The sequence below is a fragment of the Melopsittacus undulatus genome, chromosome 7 (genome assembly GCF_012275295.1).
Source record: "Melopsittacus undulatus isolate bMelUnd1 chromosome 7, bMelUnd1.mat.Z, whole genome shotgun sequence".
NCBI classification, from domain to species: Eukaryota; Metazoa; Chordata; class Aves; order Psittaciformes; family Psittaculidae; genus Melopsittacus; species Melopsittacus undulatus.
This window is the reverse complement of record NC_047533.1, coordinates 64,280,936-64,304,409: the sequence shown is the minus strand read 5'-3', so window position 1 is coordinate 64,304,409 and position 23,474 is coordinate 64,280,936. Positions and strand designations below refer to the sequence as shown.

The window sequence follows — 23,474 nt, the reverse complement described above, 5'->3', positions numbered from 1 at the left end:
TTTGCGTATCTGTTAAAAATGAGTGCATGTAGTGTGTTTATAAGAATGGGAGTCACAGTAATTCTTGCAGGCTCATCTACTGTAGCCTGTGGAAGGAAAAAAAAAAGTATGGTTTGTTTCCCTGCTAGTGTACTTTGGTAATGGTGTAGTTGCTAGGTGGACTTTTTCATTATGCTGTTTCTTGGCAGGGTAAATAAATGAAATAGTGTTTCATATTCCTGAGTTTAGATCAGTTCTGAGTTAACATGATTAGTTTTACTCAGGGCTGCCACATGGAGCATAGATCACTGCTGGGCAGCAGAGAGGATGAGAAGGAAGGTGGCACTTTGAGCCCACCTGGGATTACACAGGTCTCTGTTATCAACCTGGGGATTCCAAGTGTAATCCCACCCTGTGATGACCAACACTGGATGCTGGTGATGGCAGAAATCATCAGACTGGGGTTTACATGATGCCTTGCTGCTTACAGCTTTTTTTCTCTCATTTTATTTAATTCTACTTCTTTAATTTATCTTTTTTTATTTAATAAAAATATGTCTTCAGCCTTAGTTTCACTGTATCTTACAGTAATTTGTTATATGGGCCCAAGAAATGTGATTCTACACTGACTAGAATATATAAATATATAGACAGAAATATAAAACCAATGAAAACAAGGAAAAGCAGATGTTCTGTATTTCACGTATTCTTTTTTATGGCCCCATGTCTGATTTGCTACACATTACTTATACCAAGTTGTAAATCCAGAATAATTAATTCTATTTGCCCTCCCTCTTTGGCTTCTATCGGTATAGCATGCAACTGCTTCTTGGACTTGAATTAGTTCATTTTTCTCTGAAATCCTGAAGGATAAGAAAATGGGAACTTTACTTTGAAAAAAAAGATTGGAATATTAGAAAAACCTACTGATTTGGGGTCCAGTATATGATACCTGGAGATAGACTTTATTCTTTTTTTAGGAGATTGTTTAGCACTTTCAAGGATTGTCTTGAGTTCACCCAGTATACTCTGTTGCAGCAGTGAGAACTCAATGCTTTTTCAAACTAAACTCTATAAGAGGACACTCATTTCTTCAAACTGCAACATTGGAGAAACATGCATCTGAGCTAACTGATTATGACTAGAAATATATACTTGGGAACCATGAAACACCCCAATCTAAAGGCAGATATACAAAGCAGCTGAAAGTCCAAATTTCTTGTAGGAGGGAACTTACTTAGAAAATGATCGCCACTTGTGAAAAATATGGGTTAAGGAACTTACCTCAGTGATACGAAGATGGTGATGAAGACAGGGATGGGATTCTTCTTCAGGGCCACTTTCAGCTGCCTTTTTCATTGAACTCATGCTTTTCTTTCTGTGATCTTCTGCCTCCTTTTCTATACATCTTTAATGTTTAAATAAGACATTTACATACTGTTTTTTCCAAAAGCTTGGTCCATTTAGCAAACAGAATCCATTTTGTTCATCAATCTTGTGAGAGAAAAAGGAAACTGTTACATCATAGAATCATAGAATGGTTTAGGTCGGAAGAGACCATCAAGATCATCTAGTTCCAGCCGCTCTGCCACGGGCAGGAACACCTTCCACTAGACCAGGTTGCTCAAAGCCCCATGCAACCTGGCCTTGAACACTGCCAGGGAGGGGGCAGCCGCAGCTTCTGTGATTAAAGACTGGCTACCTTTTAAAAATTACGAACTCATGGGAAAGCAGTGAGCATGGGACTGAGTTTCAAGTTCTCAAGAAGAATATGCTTGGTGTTCGTAAATCCTTATGCTCCACTCAACCTTCCCTTCTTCCTTTCACCTCTACTCTTTCTTAATTCTTTGCAGTGCTTTCCATTCATAGTACTCAAATTCCACTGCTGTGCAACAGCAGTATCATGGATTAGTATTCCTCAGCATTCACCATGGTTTTCCTGTAGGAAGACTTTTTTGAATACAAAGAGTTCTGCTTGCCTCTGAGCTTCCAAGATGGATTATGTTCATTGTGAAGAGACTGCTGGAAACCAGCTACACAGTGCCAACAAATTACTTCCACAATTATGTAAACTAAGGCACTCATGACTTGGCCAATTTTATGCAGGTTTTCTAGGCTGCCAAACTTGAACACATTACTAAAAAGCACAGCTTTAATTAGATGGTTATAAGCATTTTCTTTAGATGAAAGAAATGCACATTTCTGCTAATTTATTTTTGGAAATGACTGAACTACTCTTGATGGATCTTAAAAGAAAATAACTAGCCTGAGAAAGTAATTCAGTGTTGGAAATTTCAGCTCTAACAATTTCAGCTTGACCAAACCAAAAGTAACTGAGTCTTGCTGTTTGAGACCCAGCTGCAGAATGCCCTAAGAAAACTGTAGGCAATAGTCCCTTTACCTATATAGAAATAGGACTGTGTTCCTAGCCTATGTCTTTGAAATTATCAGTGTTTAGTTTAATTATCTAAGAAAATAATGCTCACACAATCACACACATCTATGCATTTTTGTATATTTCTTCCTCCCTCTTCCATCAGATTTTTTAATGCAAGGCCTAATTCATTCAATAATCTATGTTGGAAGAGGCATTTACAGGTCACCCCTTCCAGCCTCCCATCTAAAGCAGGGCTAACTTCAAAATTAGGGAAGTTTGCTCCAGTCTTGGTTAATTTTTTTTAATACCTCTGAGGATGGAGCTTCCACAACTTCCATAAGTAGGCTCCTTCAAAAACTTATTTCTTGCTGATTGCATTGGGATTCCTTTTATTGTGTCATCTGTAAAAAGGTAAACGAAATGGGGAATGAGGTGGGTTAAACAGTTGTCATGATCCTTGCTATGAAAACACTGCTTAAATGGTATAGTGGGTTGCTGCTGACCCAGCCTCAGTTCTTCTCATTTATTCTCTTCTAATTTATTTTATAAGATAAGGGAGACCAAAAGTCAAACCACATAGCTGGACTGTACTGTGTCTATGTAAAAGACAACTATTAAAAGCAATTGTCATGCTGTGCTGTAACAGGAGATCTCTACCAGCCCTTTATAAAAAGCAGAATTATACTGATATCAATGACTTTAATATTAGCTACCTGGGCTAAAACCTCTCTTCTGATTATCATCAGAAGACACAAATTATCTGTTGATGACAATATACGTTCTTCAGCAGGAACACCCCTTACATTGCAACATTCAAAGACGAGTCTCTATTATCTAGACAAAAATGAACCTTTCAGAAAGTCTGTCTTGTGTTTTCCTTTAATTTAGTAGACTTAAAGGGATTTGCAATAATTACTTGCGAAATTTCAGCAACTTCCTGCTTTGGATGCTCTTAATAATGGGCTGAGAGCCACTCAGAACTCTATTGCAACATTGCACATGCTTTTTTCTCATTAGGTCCCACAGTATACTTTCCTGATCCAGATTCTGTGCTTCTTTTCTGAGTAATGATTCAGCAGGCAGGGTGCTGGGGATGGCGCAGCCAACACAAAACTCTGTCAGAGCATTGAGCAGGCTGGAGAGTCAGGTAAGTGTCACTTAAACATGGCATTTTAGGAAATTTCAGGACAGCTTTAAATGGTATTTTACAGCACAACAAGAAAGCTTGGTAATATAACAAATATAAGGCTTGCAAACATTTCCCGTATTTTAGATGAGATCACTAGCACCCTGTAATTTTCTGCTCTGTTTTTCTCACTCCTTGTTGTTCAGTTGTACCAGAATTACATAGTAAATATGTCTGGATTTTTTCACATTTTTTTCAGTTTATTTGTGGCACAGCAAGTTCTAGCAGAGTTTTTCTTTTGCTTGGACTTATGTCTGTGTCTAGCTAGCCTTTTGTAGCATGCAAGACCATAAACCCTGAACCTCAAGTGTTTGATACCTGAGGAAAACCCTTTCAAGTGTCCAGCCTCTGTAGTACTATTCATAGCTCCCAACATGCTTTCTAGGTGATTAGGTATCAGTTGCATTTCCACTGTGCAGCATGGCCAGGGGACCTTGTTATAACCCAGAAGCCATTAGCATACAGCGCTCAGTACCCCCCTAGGGTACTGATGCACAGATCCACACTGTCCTTTCCTTCTTCCAGGTAGGGTCCTTTCCTGAGCAGTGAGGGAGTTCTCTCCTGGAGCTGAAGGATGCGGCAACCTGAGGTGGGATTGTCCCATTTGATTGTCCAATGGCAACAACCAGAACAGAGGTCTGCCTGCATGGTACCTTGCCATGGAGATAAAGACTGAGTGCCTCAGCTATGGGCCCTCATCTGTGCAAGAGCTGAAGCAGGGATTCAAGGCAATTATACATCCCTGCCACCATGGCTCTTCCACGATGTCTTCACAGCCGCATCCCTCCCTGCCAGCAAACTGCACTGTGGATAGATTGATCCCTGTGCAAAGCCAGTCTTCCTAATATGCAGGCAGGGGGAAAAAGCAGTGTCTCAAGACTACTGAAACCTGGCCTAAGTGTCACTGCAAAGTGCTTAGTTTAGTAGCCTATCACCAGTAGCACACTTTGTTCCATTTTAATGGATGTTCTCAGTTTGCTTCCATTAGAAAAAAGTAGTATAGCATTAACACAGTGTATAAGTTCTCAAAATTTTCAATTTTTCAATATGCAGATGATAGTGCCACTTTTTTCTTCTAAAAAAAAAAGAAAAATTTAGAGGCAAATACAATGAGTTTGCTTCAGCAAAGCTATTACCTTTTTCTGATAGTCATCATTCTGATATTCAAGTAACTAAGTAGCATATAAATTACTGAAATTAATTCCTATTATTCACTGCACTTTATAAAAGACAAAAATCAGACACAGAGTTTGGCTGTGTATTAGTGAAATTTTGCTAGAAAAATTTTAACCACTTTGGAAATGACTCAGTAAGTATCCCTGAACTGAGCTTATCCTCTGACTGAAAGTTAATCCATATCTTCTGCAATTGTAAACCAAAAGTAATATGAATATGCTATGGATTGAGAAATTCATGCCTTTAGGCAATCATTACAATTGAAGTAAACAAACACAGCTAGAGCATTATGGTATTTTGCTTCACTGATTTTGATTTCCTGTGCTTGGTTTTGCTCACTTCTACTTAGCTCCTGGAGACCCATGGAGGACAATTGAAAGCAGGTAGGAAATTTAGCAAAATGTAAATCTGCCCCACCACATCTGAGATGGTTAGGAGCAATGGGAGAGTTTGTTTTTTCCAGAAACCTTCAAAATCATTCATATACTACTGAGATTCTGATACAGAGAATGTTGCTATCAGGTCTGAATATGACTACTGAAGAAAATTTATACCACACCCTATTCCTAGAAAATATCTTAAAATATCTCACAACTCTATAAAAACCGCAAGGCTTTAGAATATTAAACAGATGCATTAAGCTATTCTAATTTAATTGGTGCATGAATCAATGTGCTTGGTGCTGTTCCTGCTAAATTACATGGTTAAAATGTTATTGAATTCACTCTTTCCAAAAATAAAATTCAAATATATGAGAGCTAACAACATCATATAGAAAGAATCTATTTAGAGTAAGAGACACATACCTTTATGAAGACTCTGTGTAGGCTAACTTTGAGACTAAAATATAAAGACTTGTTAAGTCATTCCACCATTCATTTTCTGTAAATGTTGAAACAAATGCTTATTACAGAGCACACATTTAATTTGTATGGTAAAACTTGAAGGAAATACAGTGGAGATATTAAATTTGGCCTGATTTTAAGGAGACGTTTTCATTGACAACTTCATCTCAGGAATACTCCCATGCTTTCATAAAGGCTGGACTTTTTCAATGTAAAGTTTTTCAGGATGTGATAAAACATTTGGGGTGTAGTACTGCTGAATGATGTGAAATAAATCTGCCCTTGCAATCCTGATTTGTGAGGGGGATTGACTTATTCCTTTAGCCAGAAACACAGTGTATGCGTATGTGTTGGAGAAAGAGTGATGTGCAAGCTGGAGCTGGCAAAGACCAGAGGGAGAAAGTAGAACTGAAGACTGTTCTCAATAGAAAGCTCTGTATAAAGAAGTGCTTCAGAAGGCACCTTAGAACAGGAGAGGAGCTTATGGTTTTTGAAGGAAAATGTGTCAAGTTGATGTACTTACATGATTCTTTTTGTGTTCCATTTTCAAGCGGAGAACTCTTGAAACATCTATGTTGTCTTTGTAAGTTACTATGAGGTAATTTAGTTTAGAATACTTCTGATTATCAGCTTAAGGATGAAGGAGACCTTCTAGAGGTTTTGTTCCACACTATAACTTCAGTGGTGCTGGGAAATGTGAAAATAACATCAGGAGCTACAAGGTGAACTTCATAGGCTGAACCTACCCCATGTTTTGGTATGAATGTGATTTCTACCACATCTATTCTGTAACTGAATGGATGCCTACCTTGATTAATCAAAAATATTTTTGGAATATAAAACAGTTATTACTACAGACATTGATTTTATATGCATTCCTTGACTGATGCCATCATTTCTCCCCATAGGAGTCAGTAGTTTAAAATCAAGCCATTTGCTTTCATTTTCTTACCAGATAGAAGCCAGTTGCTGGGAGCTAGAGAGAATATATGGAAAACCTAGCGAAGAGCTCTGAATACCACACAGGCATAAAAAATTCTGTTATGGGTATCTACTGTTACCAACTACATTTTCTCTAGCTGATCAGCACACAAATGTAGCTCTCCTTTCTAGTAGGCCAATTTATCTGGATCTTTGAGAAAACAATCTTCAGCAGTTGGATACCTATAATCCACGCAGCTTTACTGGCTTTCCTACTCTGTCTTTCGTATTATTCCATACTGAAAACCACGTGACTTGTACACAAACCCCCCCTAAACCACTAACATTTGTTATCTAATATAACCTGAACATATTATAAATGTATGGTGATACATTATTGATATATTCACTCTTCAAGTACCTATGAGACTTTTTCCCGAGGGAATCTTTATGAAGTTTTTCTCATGTTCTACTTTTAAAATGATTTTTTTTCCTGTCTTCCTTTTTTTTTTTTTTTTGAAGGACAAAATCTTCAGTCATCTCTAGCCATCATGTAACTGAAAATATCTCTCAGATTCATAAGATTCTATGATTGTCTGTAGATTATTTTGTATAATTTAAATGGCACATGAATATTTCAGGTCTCATTTAAAACTGTGTGCAATTTCAAGACACATAGGTCATAGTGAGGACAAAGTAGTTTTCTGGTAGTTTTCATCCAGCTAAAAATGAGTACCCTGACAGTAACACAGATTTATGTGCTGTGCATATGTGGCAACTTTTAACAATAAACTAATGGATAATTTGACTACCACTCTGAGTTAGATAAGTGTTGAAAGTGAACTGAAGTATGAAAGTTGAGAGTGCCAACTCAAGCTTTGTATTACACTCAGTAGAAGTGATTTTTCAACAATGTTATCAACAAGATGGAGGGCTAGTAATGATCCCCTGTGCTTTCTAGGTTCTGAAGGTTTTTGCAAGTACCTTTCCTAACAGCCGAGTGCTTATACCATAGTGAAAGTACAGTAGCAACCAAGAACTTGGACTGATTTATCTCACAGCAATTTAGGACACCTGTTTTGTCCTGACTGAAATATCAGCAAACAAAAACCTCTTCATTTAAATCATGGATCTTAATTTTGATTTATATTTATATTTCAGTTCTGTTCTAAAGAAAAGGTAATTTTCTCTAGTTCACATAACCACTAAATTTTTTTTGCAAAGGAAAGAAGCCTTTTCTTTAAAAATACTACTTAGTATTTCTAACAGAAAAAAAATCAACAATGAGCCACATTTCTTAAGCACTTTTGTAACATACCCATTCAGATTTTTAACTATTGCAATGCTTTATCCTATCAGAGAGTGAGTGTTGTCTTTACTTGCTTGTCTGTTTTGTAGTTTGCTTACAACTTTGGTCAGTCTTTAATTCCAAAGAAATGGGAATGGAATTAAGATGTTCAAGGAATATTTGAATCTTGTCTTGTATGAATTTAATATGATTAGCTAAACTATTTCTGATACAGAAGAACAAAGATGCATTCTCAAAGTAATAGGTCATTCTTTTTTCTCAGATTTTCTGAAGGACAAGGAAACATCTTTGGGAAAAAAAAAATGTTAAGCATTTGAGTAGTACAAAATCCTCATTCTTACTGAAGCTGAAAGAATAAGATTATATTTATCGTCCCTTCAGCTGACCACAAGCTTGGGTCATGGGATGCAACTTTGCTATATACTCTGAAGAACTTTACATGCACCTTGGTGCCAAAAGTAATCTTAAAAGTGTGATACATTGTCCCAGGTATTCAGAATTAGTAAATGGCAGCACTTCCATGCATTTTTTTAATTCATAGTTTGCAACTACTAGAGAAGAAAGTTTGTTTACTCTTTTTCAGCTAGGTTGCTCAGTTTTGAAATAGCTATTGTAAATGATGAAAATGTTCTCATAGTGCCTGCTGGACTGGAACAAAAATAAATAGATCGAAACCACAAAGAAATTAAATACTTGTTTTCAGGAAAAGGGTAAATACCAGAATTTGTTCTATTGTAATGTCTAAAAATAACATGTGCATTTACCCAAGGCAGTGACATTGTGACTTTTAGAAAACTCAAGCTAACCTAAAAAAGAGAAGATATGTTCCCTTAGGTTATGCATGCTTGTAAAAACAGTACTCTTTAGAAAATTATATTATGAAGAGGCCTCATTAGTGTAACATTTTGCATTTTTACATTACTTACCATTAGATTTTAAGTTTAGAGCTTAGCATTGCCTGCCAAAATTTGAAATGTAAGTAAAAAAAAAGTATTTACATGGAAGAAACTGCTATATAAAATTCTAACAAAATCCATTAAAAAGCAAATATTTACCTATGCCAATAAACAGCAGGGAAAAAGGCTAGAGAAGTTATAAAATTGAAAACACTAGCCCCAAATCTGACAAGCTTTGGAGGACCTTTCAGTGTACTCTTCTCTTGGCATTTACAACTGGCTGTGGTTGGAGACACCAGACCTAGAGTACTTTCACTTACGGTCAGTTCTGCTATTCCTAAATTCAGTGTGCTGCTTCAATTCATATCAGGGATATGTACCTAATTTTTAACCTGTAAGGACTACAACCCTTTCTTATCTGCCTATTACAAGTTACCCTCAAGGTACATACATACCTGAAGACCATCAGGGGCTAATGAAGAGTCATTGTTTGTGACATGAATTTCTGCAGTCCTTTGAGTGTACAGGAGCTGTGCAAAGATTTAACATAAAACAGGTTTTAAACAAGATGACACCTGCATGGCCCCTCTGATGCAAAACTGTTACTGGCTGCCTATACAGATCTAAGACAAAGATCAGTAATCTCAGTCAGGCTCTGAAAGCAAAATGTAGAAAACCCCATGTGCAGACACTACAACATGCAGGCTCAATATGCAAGTGTAAAACAAATAATAGTATTAAGTCTGGCCTAACCAATTTGAAAGAAGACCATGTGGAACTTACATGGCATTTGGGCGAATATTTACCAAACCCAAACTTTATTATCTTGTCTTAGAAAGAAAACAAAGTAAATTATTTCACAGTGTTGCTGTCCTTTGGTGTCAAGCAAGCAGTAAGATCGTGGAAGAGCAAAGAGAAGTCTATATAAGACAGCAGGCCTAATATTGCCTTCAGCAAACCCAGTATTACTCAGGCAAACAGTATAACACACAGTTCTTGATATCTTTGTTAATTTAATTTTTTTTCCACAAAAAAGAAGACTATGATTGTGAGTTAGATCAAACACTATCTTAGTCCTTGCTTAGAATGACATTGAACTAACCCCTAGCTTTACCATTCAAAAGTGATGAAAAAACTTGCTTGAAAAGAGTCTATGGGGAAGTATTATCTTTAGCTTATCCTCTAATGCCTTCCCACAAGGTGCATGTGGTACATTTACTAAACCAGTTACCTGCAGCTGATTTGGGCATTTATTTCAGTGGGAGCTGCTGAAAGCAGCCTGTTTTGAAAATGAGACTGATTGACTGATGTTGATCTGAAGATGTGCACTTTCCAGTTTATAAGTAGTATTAATTTTTGTGGCAGGCTACATTTTCTCACAAAATATTCCTTTTACTTAACAAGACTAATCACAGCTTTGTAAATAATTAATATATAGATATATATTAATTTAATAGGATTGATTGACTTTTTGCCATGTGATCATGAGTTCAACTCACAATGTATATTTCATCTCTTACAATTTATCTTGTGTCTTGTAGTAGCATATCAGAAACACTTATTATCACTCAATTACTGTTAACAAATTGAGTTGCTTTTGGCTTAACATCTTGTATGTTAAATCAATGAAGTAAGAAATCCCAGAATGCAGATCTGTAATTTTATCCAAGAGTTTACTGCTTTTCAATATCGTTCCACACAGCTTTATAATATAAAGGCAACCAGGGATTTATTTGTGTTTCGCAGTATTGCCAATTATTTTATATACATGCTGCTTTTAACATCTGTGTGAAGTTCTTCTTTCAGTCTTTTTAAAAGTACTTTTGTCTACTTGAATGTACTCACTAGTACAGACTCATCTTGCCCTGTCTGAAAAGAATATTTGAAGTTTTCCAAATGAGTGCTGTGCTGCACTGTTAATAACTATGACAACCATTTATTCTTTTTTAAAGAGTTACAATACAGAAACCACTTTATTATAATTTATTATTGCTTGAGCTCTCATTAGTTTGCACACACATAAACTGTTCCATTCTTCTATATACTCTGTGTTTGACTGCCAAGAAGTGAAGGAAAACAATCACCTGTACAAATGGAAGAAACCTGAAATAATGATGATGACTGTATTGCATCCACCACTGTCTATACAGGAAAAGTAGTTCATCATGCAATCTCAGAATTTGTTGCATTTCATAAAAATACATTCAAAGTTTAGATGAAAGCAGGTGGCTTCTGTAGCACACATTAGACCTCTTCCAATAATCATGTTCCTATATCCTGGGGCAAGAGACTAAGGATGACTGTTCAGTTGTTGTAAGTTTTACTGCATTGTTATTTTTAAGTGATTTGGAGTAACATAAAGCAGACATAATGTCCTTTCTAAGTTTGTTTGCATTAGCATATATTATTTAGTCTCTGAGATGAGTATTTTGCTAGGACTGAGATATTATTTGTCCATCAGTTGCTCCTGTGAAAACTATTTTCTAACTCTCACGCATCAGTATGACATCCTTTATACTTTTTACTGTTTAATTTTCCATGTTTGGGGATAAATGGTCAAAGCCAGCCATCTGTACCCTACAAATGAGATGTTTTGTTGTATATTTTGTCTTTACTGACTATGTCTTTAACTAATAAATTCTGCAGTTACCAAGGCTTGGGGCTTCTCTATTTATTAATCACTGTTTGTCAAGCAAACCTATCATTAATATCACATATATTTGCATCAGAACCACATTAAGTTGATCTTTCATAATTTAAGAAGTGCCCAGTACCTTGAGAAGACTGACATTAAATGGAAGGACGTAAAAAGAAAGCAACAGGTATTAGCTTTCTCTTCTGTCTGGATTTTGCCAGCTGGCAAAAAACGCTTAAGAAGATCCTGAATTGACACACAAAGGGTAAGTCTAACCTATGGAGTATGCAACATGTTTGACATCCTGGTCTCTCAAGCGTGTAAATAGGGACCTGGCACCCCCATTTCAAGGAGAGCTATTAGTGGAAGAGGCCTGTGGTCATGGAGTATGCATTGTTCTGAGATTGTGAATGACAAACTAGCAAAAGCAAACAGACTAAAAGGAAAGCTTTTAGTTCACAATGTTTATACTTACATTCCACTACTAATACTGCAGCCCTAAATACTGCAGTGCTTCTGTTGGGCTTCACTGCTACTGTGACTGTGAGGCCCTTTGGAAAGGTATAGGATCATTCTTTGCATGAAAGACAAACTTCTTTTCAGGCCTATAGCCAACTAGGCATAGGACACACCTTCATAAGGCAATGGTATAAGCCCCAGGTCTCAAGAATGTTTTGCAGAAAAAAGTCAAAGAAAATATTTAACTTCTTATATTTCAAATTCTGAAGTTTAAGGTACTGAGTGGAATAGCAACTACTTTGTGACCTTTGCGAACAATCATCAAACAGGTATTGCAAACTTTACTTTCTGGCATAAATGTCAATTAGCAAAAGCATATAGGAGAAGGAAATCCTACTCGATGACTGTCAACAAGTATTAAAGCTAACCAGGAATACATAAATGCATTAGTGATTAAACTGAAAGTTTCCTGCTATGCTGATAGCTGAGAATACTCTTTTGAAAGTCAGCACTATGCACATACAAGCAGAATAAGGTAGGTAGGATAGTACTCAACAGGAGAGTCACCACTATGCAATAAAAAGAAGGAAAACTATAGTTCTTGGGGGAGGCGAGTGAAAGGGAAGTAATAAAATAGGAATAATATTGAAAGAATGCCCAATTTTAAAATGACAGCTGCAAAATGCTTTATCCTGCCTAACTCTAGCTAAATAGAGAACTTCTAAGAGAACACTTTAGCTTTGTGAAATAAAGGCTTGAAGGCATAACGATTTAAGGCATGGTTTGGCTCTCATCCAGACAATCATTCAAGCCTGTGATTCAGTTTAACACTCAGTAATTCCATTGACTTCCTTTCTGGATCAGCACAAGCTAGACAGAAACTTCGGAAACTCGGTTTTTGCCTTCAGACCTTGAGGAGGAGAGCTGCTGGTAACACCTGGTTGAGTTTGAGGGCTGATTTCATAAACTTCTATGCAAACATGGGTAGGAATGGAGAAGAGAAACTAGAAGGGCTGTAGAACCCTACATATTCAGGCTCCATGATAGCAAAGAAGAAACTTTTTAATGGTTGCTGCATGAAATTGTGTTTAGAACAGAAATTATCAGAGCTGTAAAACATTTTTTTTTGATAGATGGGACTAGTCTGTAAAAACTGGGAAAGATAATTCCCAATAAAGGCTCTGGTACTAGATTCCTATATAGGAAAATATTACTTTCTGTCAATGTGCAACATCTCTGATACACAAATGAAATTACTCTCAAAGTCTCTTCAGAGGGCTGCACCTATAGGTGGCATCTGCTACAGAGTTTCTGATTGTTTCACAGTACGTTATTGTGGTTCTCTGTTTTTATCTCTGAATTCTATCCTATCAGGATGAATACATTCTGACACTAATTACTATACAGGGGTCTTTATTTCCATTTGGTTGTTCCCTTTACACTGCCTAGATGAACTTAGGAATGAAAGAGCACAGAGATCCTTCAGTGAGTCTGCTCCCTTGACTTGCAGTGTTTTCTAGCATTTACTCCATCACAAGGCACTAAGAACATGTTTTTCCTCTAAAACTCACTCATGATCCATGAAAATTTTATTTCAAAATTACTTATTTAAGGGCTCAATACTGAATCAGCTATCTAGTCCAGAAGTATTGCTTTATGAGCTCCATTCCTTTTTTTAGTCACTTCCATTACATTATGAAATCTTTACTCTCCACAACTTCTTTCTGAAAAAAAGTTGTTTTGTTTTTTTTTCTACAAAACTAGGGTACAAATAGGAAAACCATCTTCTCTTTCCAATCTTGTAGATTATGATATTAAAAATGCTCTCTGCCTCTGTACGTAGAAAAAGAACTCCAATATTATGCAAAATGTAAAAACTTAGATGCAGCACACTAGTTGTGCAGCTATTTGGTGCCTTGTCCCCTTTAAAGGGATTGTGCTAGCACAAGAGAACAAAAAATAACTTAATGGAGGCAACAAAGAAGAGAACAGCAGAGGAAGATCCACAGGATGATACTGTGTTTGGAGGAGGAGGCAAAGTTCTCTAAAGGAGGCTGTAGTTATTCTGGCAAAGGAGAAACTAAAGGAGAAGAATTGCAGAAATAATGCAAATGAATGGGTGTAGAGCTTAGCTCTGCATAACATAGTACTTGGAAATGAATCTGAAAAAAATACTTTAGATCTAAGATGTTGCTTTAGCAAATGTCCAAGGACTAGAGAGCTGGAGGTGGTGGCATGATTTTAGAGAGAAATTTGCAGCAGCAAAAGAGAAAAGAGAAGATTTAGAGCACTAGAGAATGAAGGCAAGTACCCAGCAGAAACAAAACATTGTGTGGCAACAAATTAAAGAATAGGAACACATCATACATACAGAAAAGGGAAAACAAGAAGCCAAATAAGAACAAAAATGGAGTAAGTTTTGTTACAGACAGAGCAGTCTGAGAAAGTTTCTCTTACAAGAGTGTGAAACATAAGGACTGGTGACACCTCAGCACCACTGAGGCTAGTCAGAAAACCTAGAGCAAAGGGAGAAAGGACTGATCAAGGAAAAAGCTGTGTTCTAGAGGTCAAGAAGTCAAGTCAAAATTGAGAGTAACCAATAATTAAGCAGGTTAGACCTTGCACTTGTTGTTGTTGTTGTTATTTTTGTTTGGTTTGGGTTTTTTTTGGGTGGGAGGGGTGGGAGAGGAAGTGGTGGTGGTGTTGTAAACAGTGAGAGATCCTTCAGACAATCCAGGACTCTGAAAGGACTGGATATAAAGTTCTGGCAGGGGAGCACAGTGAAGTATGACTCACTAGCGTGATACAGTCATGAAGAAAATACTGCCACTACCCAGTTCCTTATTTCCCATAAAAGGTGAAAATATTAGCACCAGTTTATAAACTCTTCATGAGATCTCAGTACATTGCACACTTCAGGGCACTTGTTCCCAGGAACAGTGGAGCAGATGAGGATTCATAGAATCATAGAATCAACTAGGTTGGAAAAGACCTTTAAGACCATCAAGTCCAATATCCACCCCATGTTTGATTGTGTGTAGAACTATCCTATGGGATGTGCAACTGCTCTAGGCTGTGCACAAGGTCAGCAATCAAGCATGTGCCTCAATTTCTTGTTAAAAAAGCAATAGAAAAAATACTTATAATAAGTAAATATTAAAAAAAGTACTACTGTGGCTTAGATTTTACTCAGTGGTGTCTGCTTTCAAAGTGCTTAATTTTAACTTCATTACATAAAACGAGACTATTCCTTTCCCAAACAGATTATAATGTATATCATATCTCTTATCTGTATTGCAGAATAGCATGTATTCACTGACAAAGGTTCTAACGCTTAAGCTAGAGCTGTATGTTATCAGAACAAAAGCTACAGATGAAGATGTGTGTTTGACAATGAGCTGCTTTGCCCCCTTGTCCAAAGTTCAAGCTTCTATAAAGCAAGGGTGTCAGAGATATAATGAAGACTGGGAGGAACTGGTTAATGATTAAACAGAGTAAGAAAAGAAAAACTGATGCTAGCCAAAGAAAATAATTACATTACAACAATATGTGTTCAAGGCAGGAGAATAATTTGTCCAAACATGTAAGTGAGCTAAAAATTCTTATGTTGTTCAGTAGCAGTTTGGATGACCTAATTAAGGCATTTATTTAAAGAATGGCCCTAATTTGTTGAAAGGAATGCATCAGCTGATCTATTTGATGTCGAGAACCTCTTTCTCTATAAACAAATGGAATACCCTTTAAAGTATATATTTTACAATCGCTACAAATTCTCTGTTACTTCTAAAACTTTTATTTTAAATTAGCAGTGATTATTTCCTTACAATAAAATTGTTACCTACCGTATTTAAGAAAACCAAAGATCAAGACAACTACATAAATCATTAAGTGTTCCATCGTCATCACAGTGAACAAGTATTAAAAAAAGGAAACAAATGACAAATTAATGATAACCCTGGCGTATTATTCAATAGGTACTATAATGTATCATTTTCCTCGCCTTCTACAGCATAAATTTAACAATGCATTTGGACTGGAACTCCCTCTCAAATGAGCTTTTTAAGGCCCCATAATATTAACTATGAAACACAAAGCTGGTAAGTGCTTTTGGGCCCAACATAAGTCTTTAATATTTTCATTTGTAGCCACTTCATTTGACACAAATTAGCTTGTAAGCTTATCAAAATGTTTACTATTTTTGAAAATGTTTCTAATAAGTTTTAAATAATTTTGTTAAAATATTTTAAGAAATTTAAATATGGGATTAAAAACGATTTTATTTAGTTGTATCTAACAAATCGGATTTTCCATTTCTTTAAATACACCTGAGGTTTCCCCATAAGGCTACTTTTGAACTTCAAGTAAATAAATTTTTTAAAAGCCATAAACAATTTTTTTTAATGAGTGGCAAATCAAATCAAAACAGTCAGTGTGCAGATTTATACACAAGCAAATAAACAAACAAAATTAACCATGAAGAATTTTAGATCAAACAATATTTACTGTGGAAGTTTACAGCCTTTCTGTCATATTGTAATCATACTTTGGGTAACAGCACAACATTATAGCTACTGAAATGGTTCAAAAAATAGATGAGATAATTACTTGCTGTGGCTTTATTGTAATTTAGATTATCTGTTTATCATTCATGTATAAACTTGTTTAACAGGCTTTGGACAACATGTGATAAAAGGGTCTGGCACTGTTTTACCTTATAGAGTGTGGAAATTTACGTACTGATTAGGTTATTATGCTATTTCAGCTATATCTATGGGTTTTGAAAACAAAATATTTGTAATGTATTTAAAACATTTTCTATTTAAGAGAATAAAAAATATTTTTTACAAATTCTCCAGTAGGTAAGTCAGCTTTCAGTAAGTTAGCTGCAAAACTGACAATCACAGAATTATAGAATGGTTTGAGTCAGAAGGGACCTTAAAAAAGATCATCTAGTTCCAACTGCCCTGTGCAATATATAGGCAAAATGTGGCATGAGCCCTCATCTCAATATATTTACCACTGCACAACACTAGCTCTTGTTTTATTATGTTCTTTGGTCCATTTTTGAATATTCACTTGCAAGTTAGTATGTAAATAAATGACTGCTCAAGAAATTAAGTCAGTTAATAAAAATGTGTTGTACATATGATATGATGTCAAACTTTAGATCAAAAGTACAGCTGCTGATAATTAACCCAGCTCTGTGAAGGAGCTGTAGGAGCTGAAATCAAAGGGCTTGTGACTTTGGAGCAAAGGTTCACAGGCTGTGCACAGTGAAATGTTTGCTCATTTTCAATGCACATCTCACAGCTCCTCCTTATTTTCAGTTGTGAGACTCCACTAACAGAATTCTTAAATGCATCACCTCCCAGTATTAGATATGCATACACTACATAAAGAAGTATAAATATATACTGTATCTAAATATTACATATAATATCTAGACACATAACTATAGCATTTAATGTATTCAGTGGTTTCTCATATACGCAATGGCAATATTGTAAGTAGTGTTATAATTGTAGGTAATTTATAGAATTTAGCTGGCAGACGGTAGCCAGGGGAAAGCTCTCTAAGGAGAAAAACAAAGCAAAAGTTCTTTAATATTGTCCCTGCATTAAAGTGTAGTCTGCAGTATGAACAGGTAAATAAATCGGGAGCCCAGGATGGGTTAAAATTTTGCAATGCGTCTTCAGCATCTGATTTTCTCCACCAACTGTTTTGTGAAATGATTATATATTTCTACAAGATACAAATCAGTTGGTCTTTCAATTTACACACAAGTAGTCTTGTCTTGATTGGGTGTCTTGTCAAATTGGCTGATTAAGTCAGTACTACAGCAAAATTCTGTGAAATCAGATTGTGACAAGCTATCATCTTGGTTGTGTCTTTCAGAAAACACACCTGAAAAGTATTTGTCTGCAATATCAGCTCTATCTTCTTCTGAACAGCCATTTCTTTTCCCTTTTAAAGAATGAGAGGGGACTAATCATCTTCTTCTTGTGGTAACTACAAAGTCAATGTTAATTATACAGTAAATACAGTGTTATCCATAGCAGGAGAAATTTTTCCTCTACAGAAAAAGTACTTCTAAAATGCAAATAAAATTTATAAAATTCCTACAGGTTGTAAGGTAGAAATTCCATAGTAGCAGGGTGTGGAAAAAATTGAGTGTAAGAGACTTTGAAATTTGTGATTTTTTTGTATGCTTAAAAAGAACTGTAGGAATTTTATGTTAAGTAGTTGAACCTTTTCCTTGCATTATGTTCTATAAAACTGTTCTTTTCAAAAAACACATTGACTGCTTATACAATGTGTGACTGAGATAGAGTTTTTATGAATCTATATGGTTTGTCAAATATACTTGCCCCACACATTTACATATGTATACATGTAAACAATGTATCTATACTATCTTAATCTCTGACTCTTGTTTTCAGCATAAACATGTATACCTACTGTTTAGGCTAATGGTCACTGGTGTTCTTGTTCTAGTGCTTGTGTACCAAAGACAGCAGCAGGTCATTGCAAGTGGGCAGAAGTTCTGAAAGATTTGGAGCAGATCAAGGAATCCAAAGTAAGTGCATAAAGAAGTCAGCATTTCATATAAGAACAGATGTAATTAAATATTAAGCACTGTACTTGCCTGAGAAGTGTCAGTGACAGAGAGCAGGAAAAGGGATGGTGTTTGTCTAATGCTGTTTCACGGGCAGAAGCAAAGGACTAGAAGGGTAAAAGGAACTGGGGTTGACCAAATACTGCATAGAATTAATTATTCTTTTCTTTCTCAGTTTTCTTAAGAAAAGGGGCAGTGAGCTTGGGAGTTTGCTAGTTAGGAGAAAGTACTGTGGGACTCTATTCTGATGAGTCCTTCACACAGGTTACTAGGTGACTTTAAGATACCCTGACTTGCTGGCTCCCAGTACCTGGATGGATTGTGCCTTTTTACTTGGAGATAATCCATGTCTTGCAGTTAATTTTATTATCTGTAAAACTTAGTTAATGTCCACCGTGGTTTAAAACCCAGCCAGCCACACAGTCTCTCTCTAACTCCTCCCCTTTTCTTCCCCCCGCTCCCAGAGGGACAGGGAGGAGAATCGAAAGAATGTAACTCCCACATTGAGAGATTGGTTGAGATAAGAACAGTTTAGTAACTAAGGTATAACACAAATCACTACTGCTACTACCAATAATAACAATGATAAAGGGAATAACAAGGGAAGAGAATACAATACCACCTGCCGACCAGTAATACCCAGCCTGACCGAGCACCAACTGATACCTAGTCCAACCTCGCAGTGAACAAGTCCTTCCGGGTAACTCTCAGTTACATCCTGGGTATGACATGCTGTGGTATGGAATACTTCTTTGGTCAGTTTGGGTCAGGTGTCCTGTCTCTGCTTTCTCCCATCTTCCCCTCCTCCCTGGCAGAGCATGAGACTCACAAAGTCCTTGGTCAGACTAAACATTTGAGCAGTAGCTAAAATTATCAATGTTATCAGCACTGTTCCCAGGCTGAAAGTCAAAAACACAGCACTGCACCAGCTACTAAGACGGTGAAAAAATGACTGCTGCTGCTGAACGGAGAACAGTGTTCAAAATCCTAACTCTTGTTTTCTTTTAGGACATTGATGTCAGTTTATATACTGCAGACACAGATGAGGATGTAAGTAAAGTCAAAATTTTACCACAACTGATTTAATATATTAGCTTTGTTTCTTCACTACAACTTACTCCTAAGGCAGCCTTGGTTATATTTGAGAAAATTTTCAGCAATCAAATAATTTGCCTTGGAAGAAACAGTTCTGTTAAGTACTTACGATAAATTATGTAAGCAGGTATTATTTTTATTGAATCACCAGCTATTAAAATGAGTCTATTAAAAGGGATGATCCAAAATTATCCTAAACAAACCCTGTTAAAATAATGTTGGTGTTCATTTGTAATTTGAGGGAGGAAAAAAGTGGCAAAGAAAATACTTCCAAAGATAATAGTTTAACATCATACACTGTTTTGTGGAATAAAATACTGGAGAAGTGGAATATGGAATATATCTACCTGTGCATATCTCATCTTTTGTCATTCCTTAGTTCAGCAGCAAATACCTAGGTACTCTCAAGGATTTAGACTTCTAGTAGTTGTAGGTTATAAATTATCCTGCAAGGGATGAATTATGTTAATTTGCCAATATAATTCTTCATACAATCATAGAACCCTATGTAAAATATGATTATTTTAAAAGTAGTTTCATTCCTAAAGAGATTTTTTTCATAATCTGTAGCTGTGGAACTCAGTCTGCACTCCATGAAACAAATGTATCCCACCAAGAAAATTAACCCAGCCAATATCCCACTCCTAGAGGTCACTTTAGGTATAGCCCTGGTGGAATTGGCTGGATTGATTATTGTGGTAGTAGCCTGCTTCTGAGACACTGCTTTCCTGACCACAAACTTTTCACACAAGAACAGTGACAAGCAGACAATACATGAATATTGCATATAAAGAGTTAATTAAAGATTTTCTGGAAACAATGGACTGACTACCTCAGTGCAGAATAGCCTCAGTGTGCCTGCAGAACACAGTAATGCTGATGTATTCAGTGGATCTGGCAAGCCTGAGGAAGCATAGTCTGATGCGTCTGTACGGTTAGCCCTGGACAGGACAGAAAAAAGGTCACAAAACATGTACATTTGTATCCACACACACATTCTCTTAAGTGAACTGAGTCAGAGATTCATCAATTGTAATGGCTGACCTAATACCTGATAATGTCACAAAGTTTTTCTTATGGTCAGACAACCTGGGACTTATTCTTGGCTTTTATTGTTGACTTGGTGGAGAAATTAGTAGCCCTGCTGCCTCTTCTTAATTTCACTTCTCACCTATCTATTCTGAATTCAGATCTCTGAATGAAAATGTTAGAACTACAAAGAATAATACTAATTTAAATTCACTATGTTTATTTATATCCCAAATTTCTAGCCTAATTAAATATTTTCATATGTTCTTCACCAAGACACTGCAACTCACCTCATCTTAGCATATTGGCTGGCCTTTACGTTTAACAAATACAATGATCTTAACTAACACTAACACTCTCACAGCCACTCTTTGGAGATATTTATAAGTATTTGAACAGCAGAAAAAGATATCCAGTAAAGAAAAAGCATCTACTTTGTGATAAGTTATATCTTACATTTACTTATTTATTTTTAATTGTAAAACTTACAATTTATTTTTTTTTTCAGACAGAATGCCAAGAACCTGTAATAAGATGCTTTATCTTAGAGACAAAAGTGATTCTTCAAGAATGTCTTATCAAAAACTGTAGTAAGACACAGGATGTATTGAACATATGGAAAAATGGAAATGCTAGCTTAGGAATTAACAAGGTAAGTAACACCAGCAGTCTATGGAAAAAAAAATAATCCAAACAAATGAAAAATGTTTCTCCAGTAGCAGAAATACTGCTCTTGCTATATAAAAAGCGGGATTGTACAGATTAAAGCAAATAAGACCCAGTAACCTGTACATGTAACAATGAAAAAGCTACGTATACAGCAATGGAAATGCAGAATTTAGTGTGTTTTAGAAAGACACCCATCAAAGCAAATACTTTTGACTGTGCTTGCATACATATATCAGAGTTTTTGAATCTGTATGCATACATCACAGTTTGTAGCTTCAGCATCTAAAGTCAGGTATGCTCACACACATACAGAGAAATACCTTAGTTTTCAGAGGGACAGCCACTTGCATCTCTCACTGAAATGCTGTGGTTTTGAAAGTTGATCCTACTCAGAAAGCAAGCTGGGAGCTGCACACATGAATACCATGGAAGCCTCCAGCAATGCTTTCTGTAGCCATTGACTACATTGGAATTATTCACAAGAACAAGACAAAGGAGGGTTAGTTCTCTATCAGAACAAATAGGCCAGTCCCCTGCTTTACTATTACATTTTGTTTTTCAGTTGAATTCCACAACATCAGCAAAATGCAAAGAATGTGAAGAGTATGAAGAAAAAAATTTTACAGAATTTATACAGAGTTTTGTAAAGGTTATACAGAAGGAATGTAAGCACTGACCAGAAGATACAAACTGGGAAGAGGATTCCTCCACAAACATCCTCAAAGAAATTAGACTATTGCCAGCAATAAACAGGAAAAAACATCACTCACAATCTTACATAGCATAACATGTAAACAAGGAATAATAAAATCCCTGTATATTGAATACATGCAAATTATATTATTTATATATTATAATTGAAAGGGATTTCACAGGGTTTGAGGTTTCTTCTTGACTTAAATGTTCCTTAATTTTTGGTAAGTCCACCGGAAAAGAAATCTCGTCTAACTTATCCACTTTTGAACAAAATTCTCGAAGATCTCAGGGTATCTGCAGTAGGAACCTGCTTATGAGGACTAACTCAATGGGGTTTCAGAGAAAAGCTATTATTTGGAGAACAGTTATTATTAACATAAAATTATCATACCCTGTTAAAGGATTTGTCTATAGCTATTTCTGTTATCCAAGCCTTACCCCTTTACCATCTGAACTCCTAGAAATCCTAGATCATTTCTGACTTCTGTTGTTAGTCATATCTGACAGTTTTCTTTCTTTTCTATTTTTCATTTTTCTATGAATAAAGGAGATAATCAAGACTCTTACTTAACAAAAAAAATAACAAATTCTACATAGTAGAATTCATTCCTATGTAATAGTTTGTAAATTTGACCTCCTTTTGTGGTAAGCAGTCAGGAATCAATTTGGCCAGTTATTGGAAATCACGATAACCGTGTACCTAAGACTCTGGTCTGAAATGTTGCACGTCTTCTTTTAACTCTTCCTAAAGTAACTTGCTTTTTCATGATTCATAGTCATGTCATATTCACTGCTATCCATAACAAGTAATTCTTTCCCCCAGGCACCACCAGTTCTCCATCTTCATTTGATAAATGGCTGAGTCATTCAGCCGTCCACTTACCAGGATGGAAGTCTCAATCTCATTATGGCAACAAATACACTGTCTGGTACTCTCTTATGGTTGGCTAAGTCCCAACAGTCAGTCTTCAGCACTCTGAGGAGCTGAATCTCCAGTAAACTACAAGAGAAATAACATAAATATGACCATAGTTGGTGTCACCTTCCAGGTGACTCATAGACTGATCGGTAAATTCATAAGTACGTTGATATCAGGATTAAACACTAGCAGTGGTATCACAGAAGAAATAAACAAATTATTTGCCACTGCAAAACATTGATGAAAGAAAAGTTTATTACATAGTTTGGGTGAAGTAAGCTGGTTCTGCATTTTAATAATTTCCTTAAAACAAGGGTATACAGTGAATATAATTTCCTCTTACCTGATGTCACATGCATTGACAAGCTGTGGTCTTTAATCAAAGATAAGCAGGGATTTTGGGTATTTCTATCTGTGAGGGAGCTTGACACACAGTCCAGCATCATTCATAATGGGAGAAATGAGCTAACGTAGTTCTCTTTATCTTGGCCATTGTGAAAATCATCTACCTGATTAATTTTATTCTGTTTTTCATTAAATCATTTCCCAGTGCAAGTATGTTATATAGTGTGAATTTCTTTCCAAAACAATACTGCTAAGTCTGTGACCACTCAGCTTGCCACCCTGTTAGCCACTTTAAAAAAAGTGGACATCAGCTGTATCTCTT

General features: G+C 36.1%; 1 protein-coding gene across 1 annotated transcript; it reads left to right on the top strand.

Annotated features, from left to right (window-relative positions):
- Positions 1–2,783: 2,783 nt before the first annotated feature.
- Positions 2,784–22,017, top strand: IL15 (interleukin 15). The gene is made up of 7 exons (XM_034064464.1): positions 2,784–2,788; positions 3,401–3,503; positions 17,679–17,788; positions 18,279–18,360; positions 19,408–19,449; positions 21,032–21,175; positions 21,755–22,017. The coding sequence occupies exons 1-7, from the start codon at positions 2,784–2,786 to the stop codon at positions 21,866–21,868; spliced, it is 600 nt and encodes a 199-aa protein (XP_033920355.1). The 3' UTR covers positions 21,869–22,017.
- The last annotated feature ends 1,457 nt before the right edge of the window (positions 22,018–23,474 follow it).